The sequence below is a fragment of the Elephantulus edwardii genome, unplaced genomic scaffold, assembly GCF_000299155.1.
Source record: "Elephantulus edwardii isolate Elephantulus edwardi_28Jun2011 unplaced genomic scaffold, EleEdw1.0 scaffold00213, whole genome shotgun sequence".
NCBI lineage: Eukaryota > Metazoa > Chordata > Mammalia > Macroscelidea > Macroscelididae > Elephantulus > Elephantulus edwardii.
In genome coordinates this window covers 4,320,369-4,331,022 of record NW_006399963.1, presented here as the reverse complement: position 1 = coordinate 4,331,022, position 10,654 = coordinate 4,320,369, and the positions used below count along the sequence as shown (strand labels likewise).

Here is a 10,654-nt window from a genome sequence, read left to right as displayed (position 1 = left end):
CTCGATGAGATGGATTGATTCAGTGACTGGAGTAATGGGGATAGGTGTGTTGGAGACAGTAAGACTGACAAGGGATAGAGAAGGGTATGGGTTTGTTGTACATAGGGTTGCTCTGAGTCTCAGGTGACTCAACGGCACATAAGAACAACAATATCATGCCTATGCATACCAACAGGTGAAATGCATGTGTATAGCCTGTATTTACGTTTCTCACAAAATATATTTGCAATGAATTGCCATTGATTGTGAAAAATTCTATCATTTATCTCTAGTTTCATTTCTGTCACTAAGTCCATATTTTCCAACTTCTGATCCTTCATCTCTGTTCCCAACTTTTATATTCCAGTCACCCATTATTATTAATGCAACTTGATTGCATGTTCAATCGATCTCTGACTGCAAAAATTGGTAGAAATCTTCTATTTCCTCCTGTTTGTGTCTGGTTGTTGATGTATATATTTGAATGATGGTGGTATTCACTGGACTTCCTTGTATATGTATGGATATTATCCTGTCACTCACAACATTGTATTTTAAGATGTCTAGACATTACTTTTTTAAGTGTGAAAGCAACCCCATTATTCTGCACCGTTTCCTCTCCAGTATAGTGGATAATAAGCATAATGATACGCAGAGGAATCAGATCGATTACATCTGTGAAAAGAATCACTTCAGAACTTCAATATAAGCTGTCAAAAGTAGGCCAGATGCTGATTGTGGAACAGACCATCAACTAACTACTCATATGCAAGTTCAAGCTGAAACAAAGGAAATGAAATCAAATCCACAGGAATGAAAATTTGACCTTAAGTCTATCCCACCTGAATTTCAAAACCATCTTGGGAACAGGTTTGAGGCCTTGAATGCTAATGAGCGAAGACTAGATAAGCTGTAGGAGAATATCAAGAATATCTTCCAGGAAGAATACAAAAGGTCATTACAAAGAAAGAGGATGAAGAAAAGACCAAGATGGGTGTCACAAGAGACTCTGAATATTGCACTAGAGCACCAAGAAGCCAAAGCAAAGGGAAGAAATCAAGAAATTAAGGAGCTGAACAGAAGATTTCAAAGAGCAGTGAAGACAAAGTAAAGTTTTACAATGAAATATGCAAAGAGCTGGAGTCAGAAAACCAAAGGGGCCAAAATCGCTCAGTAGTTCTTAAGATGAAGGAACTGAAGAACAAATTCAAGCCTCATATTGCAAAACTTAAGGAGGCTTTGGGCAGAATATGGAATGCTTCAGGAAGCATTAAAAGAAGATGGAAAGAGTACACAGAGTCATTGAACCAAAAGGAATTGGTGGACCCAGAAGAATTTCATGAAAAAAATATATAAGCAAGAGTCTGTCCTGTGGTGATGAAGGAAGAAATTCCAGCTATTCTGAAAGAATTGGCAAAAAACAAGGCCCCAGGAATTGATGGCATACCGATAGACATATTTCAACAAACAGATGCTGCCCTGGATGTGCTCACCAAGTTGTGCCAAAAAGTCTGGAGGACAAGCACCTGGCCAACTGACTGAAAGAGATCTATATTTGTTCCCATTCCAAAGAAAGGTAACCCAAAAGAGAGAGGAAATTCTCAAACAATATCATTGATAACACATGCAAGCAAGATTCTGCTGAAGAATATACAAAAACGACAGGAACAGCACATCAAGAGAAAGCTGCCTGAAGTGCAGGCAGGGTTTAGAAGTGGGCATAGCTAATGTTAGATAGATCTTGGCTGAAAGCAGGGAGTACCAGAGGAAGGTCTATCTGTGTTTTACTGACTGTGCAAAGGCATTTGACTGTGTGGATCACAACAAACTGTGGCTGACTCTGAGAAGAATGGGAATCCCAGAACACTTGATTGTGCTTATGCGAAACCTATACTTGGACCAGGATGCTGTGCTTAAGCGAAACCTATACTTGGACCAAGAGGTAGTTTTCAGAACAAAGCAAGGAAACACTTCATGGTTCAAAATTGAGAGGAGTGTATGCCAGGGATGTGTCCTATCTCCATATATTTTCAATCTATATGCAGAACAGATTATCCCGGAGGCTGGGCTCAATAAGGAGAAATGTGGCATCGTGATTGGAGGAAGACTCATTAACAATCTGCATTATGCAGATGACACAACCCTGCTTGCTGAAACTGAGGAGGACCTGAAGTGCTTGCTGCATAAGGTCAAGGACTGCCGCCTCCAGTATGGATTAAAGCTCAACATCAAGAAAACAGATTCTAATCACTGGACCGACTGATAGCATCATGATAGATGGTGAAGAGATTGAGATTGCTAACAGCTTCAGTTTGCTTGGTTCAACAATCAACATGCTTGGTACCAGCAGCCAGGAAACGAAAAGATTAATTGCATTGAGAAAGCCTGCTGTCACAGACCTGTCCAAAGTACTGAAGAGCAACAATGTCATTCTGGAGACTAAGGTGTGCCTGATTCAGGCCATGGTCTTTGCAATTATTTGTTGTGCATCAGAAAGCTAGATAATGACTAAGGATGATAGAAGGAGAATTGACACCTTTGAGCTATGGTGCTGCAGAAGAGGATTGAATATACCATGAACTGCTAAAAGAACAAACAAGTTTATCCTAGAAAGGGTGAGACCAGGCTGCTCCCTGGAGGCAAGGATTCTGAAGCTTCATCTGACATACTTTGGACATGTTGCAAGGATAGACAAATCCTTGGAGAGAGGGTCATCATGCTTGGGAGGTGGAGTGACAGCTCAAGTGAGGAAGACCCTTGGTGAGATGGATTGATTCCATGACTGGGGTAATGGGAGTAGGGGTGTTAAAGACAGTAATATTGGCACAGCAGAGAGTAGGGTTTAGGTTTATTGTACGGAGGGTTGTTATGAGTCATACGCAACTCAAGGGCACAGAACAATATACTACAACAACATATCATGCCTGAACTATTGTCCATTATATGCCAAGAATAAGCTATAAACAAACAAATAGAAAGGACCTAAAAGCAGTGTGCTTCAGAACCAGTATATGCATAAACAAATGCTTATCAAATATTGTTGTCATGTGCCGTCGAGTCGCTTGTGACTCATAGCAACCCTATGTACAACAACAGCCCTAAACTCTGCTGTCCTGTGCCAATCGCACCATCTCTCATACACACATCCTAATTACCCCAGTCACTGAATCAATCCACCTCACAGAGGGCCTTCCCCTCCTGCGCTGATTCTCCACTCTCCCAAGCATGATGTCCCTCTCCAAGGACCGGTCTCTCCTAACAACATGTCCAAAGTATGTCAGAGGAAGTTTCAGAATCCTTGCCTCCAAGGAGCAGCCCGGTTTAACCCTCTCTAGGATGAATCTGTTTGTTTTCTTAGCATTCCATGGTACCCTCAGCACTCTTCTCCAACATCAAAGCTCAAAAGCATCAATTCTCCTTCTATCCTCCCTGGTCATTGTCCAGCTCTCTCATGCATAACAAGTGATTGCAAAGACCATGGCCTGTACCAGACGCACCTGTCTCCAGAGACACACCGTTGCTTTTCAGTACTTTATAGAGGTCCCTAACAGAAGACCTTCCCATCACAATACGTCTTTTATTTCCTGGCTGCTGGTGCCAGGAGTGTTGATTGTGGAGCCAAGCAGACTAAAGCTGTGAACAATCTCAATCTCTTCACCATCCATCCTGATGCTGCCAATTGGTCCAGTGGTGAGAATCTTTGTCTTCTTGACATTGAGCCTCAATCCATACTGAAGGCTGCAGTCCTTGACCCTCTGCAGCAAGCGCTTCAGGTCCTCCTCAGTTTCAGCAAGCAGGGTTGTGTCATCTGCATATTACAGATTGTTGATAGATCTTCCATCAATCTTGACCCAACATTCCTCCTCACAGAGCCCAGCCTCCTGGATAATCTGTTCTGCATACAAGTTGAAAGGGTATGGAGACAGGACACATCCTTGGCATACGCCCTTCCCAATTTTGAACCATGCGGTGTTTCCTTGCTCTGTTCTGACGACTGCCTCTTGTTCCAAGTATAGGTTTCTCATTAACACGATCAAGTGTTCTGGGATTCCCATTCTTCTCAGAGTCAGCCACAGTTTGTTATGGTCCACACAGTCAAACGCCTTTGCATAATCAATGAAACACAGATATATATTCCTCTGGTGTTCCCTGCTTTCAGCTAAGATCCATCTAACATTAGCTACAATATCCCTAGTACCACGACCCCTTCTAAACCTAGCCTGGACTTCTGGCAGTTCTCTGCTGATGTGCTGTTCCAGTAGTTTTGGGATAATCTTCAGTAGAGGCTTGCTTGCATGTGAAATTAATGATACAGTTCTATAGTTTCCACACTCTGTTGGGTCACCCTTCTTTGGGATGGGAACAAATATAGATCTCTTCCAGTCAGCTGGCCAAGTGGTTGTTCTCCAAATTTCTTGGTGCAACTTGGTGAGCACATTCAGGGCAGCATCTGTTAGCGGAAAAATGTCAATTGGTATACCATCTATTCCTGGGGCCTTAATTTTTGCTATTTCCTTCAAGTCAGCTTGAACTTCTTCCTTCATCACCATAGGCTCTTGCTCATATGTTATTTCATGAAATTCTTCTATGTCTGCTAATTCTTTTCGATACAGTGACTCAGTATATTCTTTCCATCTTCTTTTAATACTTCCTGGATCATTTAATATTCTGCCTAAAGCATCCTTGATTATAGCAACTCTAGGTTTGAATTTGTTTTTCAGTTCCTTGAGCTTAAGAAATGCTGAGTGAGTTCAGCCCTTTTGATTTTCTGACTCCAACTCCTTGCACATTTCATTGTAATATTTTACTTTGTCATCCCGCACTGCAAATAATTATTTTCATTAAATATATAGGTGGTAATTGATGGAATAAGAATAAATATGAGTGCTAAACACATTTTCTAATTTTTTAATCTAATAATATTATATAAGAATAAGAAATGGGCAAATATTTCAGCCTAAAATCTGATTATACTGCTCCAAACCTCAAGCCTTATACAACTTTTACAGACAAGTTAACATTTAAATAAGTCTGGTGGCCTAGTTGTAAGGAGCTACACTACCAACCCAGTGAAAGGGTATCTATCTAATGCACCACATGTTCCTCAGGAAAAAGACGGGCAATCTCCTCTTGTGTGATTTATGGCTTCTGAAAACCCACTGGAGAGTCAACTATGAGTTGGTTCTGACTCAAATTTACATAACAAAAACATTCCTTCCTACGTATTTTTAGTTTTTTGTTGTGTTTGAGTGAAAGCTTCCTGGTAGTAGGTTGATATTCTACTCAACCATTAATACATACTTTGTCTTATTACATTGATTACAATCTCCACACTATATTATCATTCCACCCACTATCTCTGTTTCTCCTTGTTCCACTCATTCATCCATCTTTTCCTTTCTTACGGCTTGAGTTTTATCCCTGGACAAACACCATCCTTGTGATTCTTTGTGGCTATTTGTCCAAGGGTCTAGAACCTTCTCTGGTAGATATTTCACCTTATAGAGTAGCTCACTCTCTGGCAGCAAGATGTGCCACAACAGCTAGTTCAGTTCCAGACTCAAAAGTCATCTAAGAGCCAGCGTCACAAGAGTTCCTCCAAGCCCTGTCAGAACAGCGTATATTATGAGTTTTCACTTAGTTTTACATTCAACTCCCATTGTATCTCTCAGTTTTTATATAACCTACAATCTAAGGGAAGTTTTTATACTTTAAAATAGTTGAGGGGAATTAAAAATAAAAGTAATAATATTATTTTATAGCATTAAAACATGAATGAAATGCAAATGCTTACTGCAGAAAGTTAAGACTGTAGTTTTTAATATGGATTGAAGCTCAACATCAAGAAGACAAAAGATTCTTACCACTGGGCCAGTTGGCAGCACCATGATAAATGGAGAAGAGATTGAGGTTGTTAATAATTACAGCTTGCTTGGCGCCACAATCAACACTCACAACACAAGCAGTCAGGAAATCAATAGATGAATTGCATTGGGAAAAATATAGAGACTTAGTCTAGAGACTATGGTGTGCTGGATCTACAATGACTAAGGATAATAGAAGAAGAGCCGATTCTTTTGAATTGTGATGCTGGAAAAGAGTATTGAGTATACTATGGGCCACCAAGAAAACAAATAGGTTCTGTTTTGGAGAGAGTAAAACCAAGTTTCTCTTTGGAGGCTAGGATTTTGGCGCTCCATCTCACAGAATTTGGGCATGTGACCAGGAGGGATCAGTCCTTGGAGAAGGACATGATGCTTGGAAGGGTGGAGGGACAGCACAGGAGAGGAAGACCCTGGATGAGATGGATTGATACAGTAACTGGGGCAATGGGACTTGATGTGTCAGTGTCAATGAGACTGGCTCAAGACAGGGCTGGCTTCAGAGCTGCTGTATATAGGGTTGCTATGTACTGCAGGTGACTCAATCACACATAACAACAATAAAGAAGAGACATGAAAAAAAATTGATGATTGCAAGTTGTAAATGACTCCATATGCTAAATTAAGGAACTTATATTTCACCCTTTCAGAAAATAGCCAAGAGAAAGATATTAAGTAAATTTTTTTCTGTAGAAGAAAATCCTAACAACAATAAACCAACAAGTGAAAAGATGAATGTAAAGAAGTTCTAAGGTGAGTCAGACACTAAGCGAGGACTTTGGACTTTACTTCTCACTTTTCCTCTATTTTTAGCCCATACGTTAATGCCATATTTTTTCCCCATCTAAGTGGATTCTGACACATTAAAGTTAACTATCAACATATACTTTATGCGGGTATGCTCTTCTGGAAACCTCCATCACCCCCCACCATATACAGTACCATTTTTCTTCCATGAACATGGCAATTTGTAGTAGACATAATTTCCAGATGGTCCCCATGATTTCTAATTCTTGATGAGCATGTACTCAACAATCTCCTTCTCTTGAGTGTGGGAAAGACTAAAATGATTTTGCAGAAATAAATAAAGCCTTAAAGTAGTTGTCAGTTGATCAAAAGGAAACTGAAAGCAGCCTCCAATCTAAAGTCAGTAAAAATGTAGGGCTCTCATCCCAATAGCTACAAGGAAATCAATTATTCAATGTAGTTTCTTCCCCATTCACACTCCCAGATAATAACAAGGCCTGGACTATACCTTAACTGCACCTTTCTATTACTCTATGTAGAGGATCTAGCTAATCCAGACTTCTGAGAATAGAGATTATTTTTCAGACTAGAAGTAACTTTCCCCCTTTGAATAGCTTTCCCCCCCCCTCTTTTTAAAACTTTTTAAATTTTATTTTATTTTAATGAACATTTACAGATATTTTGGATTTCCATTCATTCATTGCTGCACTTCTCTCCCCGCCCAGCCCTCCCCCCCACCCCCAGTTCGCTCCTCTCTTTGAAAAGTAAAAGAAAAACTCCCTCCCTGGTACACAATCCCTCCGCATCTCTCCCATCGCCCCAAGAACATTCCACTATGCAACCTTAATTGAATAGCTTTTTATTTTGTGAGATTAAATTTAGTTAACTTTAATATCATTCTTTGCTTTATTTGCCTACTTCTCTTTTATAGTTGCTGGTTTTGTGTACTGTTGAGATGTAACTGACCCACAGCTGACCCCATAGAGGGTTTTCAGAGGCAGTAAGCTGCATGGAAGGAGACTTCCCATCTTTCTCCCATGGCGTAGCTAGTTGATTAAAACCAAATACCTTTGGGTTGGTAGCACTATTCCATACCACTAAGATACCAGATTGCTATGAGTCACAGGTGATTCAAAGACATTTAACAGCAACAAGAAGACACCAGAGTGCCCTCTTTGATGGTTATTTTCTCAAATTCCATATGACCCAGCTATTCCACTACTTGGAATATATCCCTAGAAAATAAGAACTGATGCACAAATGGAGACTTGTACATCAATTTTCATAGTGATATTATTCACCATTGCAAGAACATGAAAACGGTCCAAATGTCCAATCACAGTCATATGGATTGAGGAATTATGGTACATTCACATAGTGGAATACTACACAATACGCAGGAGCAATGATTTTTTTAAATCACTTGGGAAGGACTGGAGAGCATTATGCTAAGTGAACTAACTCAATCCTCTAAGGACAAATACTGTATAATTATTGTAGAAATATATAACTAGTAAAACATGTATGAGGATCTAAAGGTGATGGTGGGAACACAGAGATGAGGACAGGTTGGGGGCATAATCATGGGATTACACAATTTGATAGGTAGAGGGAAGGGTGGATTCCAAGGAAATGGGAAAGATCCAGTGTGACCAACAATGTATATGGAATTTGTAAGTAAATCAGTATAAAATAAAAAGTTGAGGTGAGGGTGAGGAAATGTTCTGCCTAATATGCTTTTCCTCAGGCAAAATGAAGAGACTTTATCTTTTTCTAGAAATCAGTAAAATAATGTCTTAGCCAATATTTATAGTAGAATACGTACTTATTGAACTGTCAAGAGAACAAACAAATATGTGCAGGAGAATTAATAGCCATAGAACTCCTAGGCGGCTAGGATGGTGAAGCTTTGTCCCATGTATTTTGAGCATGTTGTTAGGAGGGGCTGGTCCTTGGAGAAAGACAATAAGCTTAGAAATGTGAAATGTCAATAAAAGAGAGGAAGACTCGTTAAGATAGGTTCAGAACCATTGTTCACGGAGTTGCTTTCAGTTGTAGTTGACTTGGTGTCATCAATCATCATGAGAATACCAGTGACTAGCTTGGTTATGTATTTTTATTAGTACAGCATTTGTCTGTCGTTTGTTGTACTGGGGTAACTTGTGGGTGACTGTGATGCTAGAAGCTATGCCACTGGTGTTCCAAATGCGAGAAAAGTCACCCATCATGAACAGGTTTCTGTATAGTTCCCAGATTTAGACAGTCTAGGAATCAGAATTGGTCATTCTTTCCTGAAATAACAGATCTCTGAAAATCCTATAAACGAAAGAAGAATATGGTATTAGAGGTAGAGGCTGGATTGGAAGATGGCACAGAATAGGACACAGTTCAGATCTGTTCTTCATAGGGTTGTTAAGATTTGTTTGCAAATTTATGGCACCTAACAACAATAGTGAAAGAAGATAAAAGTCATAGTAAGTCAGAGAACATAAAATCTTAAAAGATACCTACAATTTTCACCAACAATGATTATGAGTTCCTTTCTCGCCACATCTTCTCCAACATCTATTACTTGCTGCCTTGTTAAACTTTGCTCCTGTTACTGGAGTGAGATGGTACTTCTTTGTAGTTTTGATTTGCATCTCTCTTATTGCCAGTGATTTGGAGCATTTCTTCATGTATCTATTTGCCATTTGAATATCTTCCTCTGTGAAAATTCTTTCCATGTCTTTTGCCCATTTTGTAATTGGGTTATCAGTCTTTTTCTTGTGCAGGCCCAGGTGGATTCTGTAAACTTTTGTTATAAGACTCTTGTCTGAGATGATATTACCAAATGTTTTGTTCATAGTCTGTAGGTTTTCTTTTCACCCTGTTGGAAAAAGTTTTTGATGTGCACAGAGATTTAATCTTTAGAAGGTCCCATGCATCAGTTTTATCCTCTGATTGTATTTGTCAGTCTCTTTATACATTGGACTAGTGCTTCTAAGTTTGATCCCACTTTGTCTCTTATGAGCATTCTGGTTTGGGGTTTGGAAGGGACTGGAGACCATTATGCTGAGTGAACTAACTCAGTCCCACAAGGAAAAATACTGTACAAAATCATTATTGGAGAATGAGTATAAGAATCCAGAAGGGGTGGGAGAGGCTGGAAGCAGAGGGATGTGGATGTGCAGGGGGAAAGGGGGATTAATCATTGGGTTGTACAATTTGATGTGGGGGTGAAGGAAATTGAAGGAATTTGTTCAAATTTGTATTTGAAATCTGTAACTAAACTAGAAGGAAAAAAATACATATATATTAAAAGACTAAGACAAAAAACAAAGATACCTACATTTTCTGCTGTCTACTAAAATATCTTTAGTTTTTTTCTTTCTGATTTCAGATGTATTACAAATTTCCCAAGCACAATTTTCCAGTTCATGAAAATGAAGTCGGAGAAGTAGGGATCTGTCCACTTTCAAGAAACAGAATTAAGTTTTGAAAAGAGACCTCAATTTTAGGTTCAACCCTTTCTGTAATGCCAAAACCCAGATCTACTATTTTCCCCAAAAAATCTACTGTTTTATAAGAAACTGAGGAAGATCTGAAGTGCTTGCTACAGAAGAAGATCAAGGACTGTAGTTTTCAATACGGATTGAAGCTCAGTATCAGGAAGACAAAGATTCTCACCACTGGGCCAACTGGAAGCACCATGTTGAATGGAGAAGATAATGAGGTTTTTAACAGTTACAGCTTGCTTTGGCTCCACAACTAGTGCTTTGGCACTAGCAGTCAGGAAATCAAAAGATGAATTGTATTAGGTAAATGTGTTGTCAGGGACCTCTACAGAGTACTGAGAAGCAACAATGTTAGTCTAAAGACTAAGGTGCACCTTATTCAGGCCATGGCCTTCACAATTATTTGTTATGCATCAGAGAATTTAACATCCTCCCACAACTCATCTGGTCTTCGCTCATTAGTGTTCAAGGCCTCAAACCTATTCCTGAGATGATTCTGAAATTCAGGTGGGATGAAATTAAAGTCATATTTTGGCTCCTGTGGATTCG

General features: G+C 39.5%; 1 protein-coding gene across 1 annotated transcript in view; it reads right to left on the bottom strand.

Moving 5' to 3' along the window:
* Positions 1–10,654, bottom strand: part of ZFAND4 (zinc finger, AN1-type domain 4) — a 90,720-nt gene that overhangs the window by 44,924 nt on the left and 35,142 nt on the right. The window contains 1 exon segment of the mRNA XM_006897717.1: positions 3,157–3,182. Within this exon segment, the coding sequence (XP_006897779.1) occupies positions 3,157–3,182 (26 nt within the window).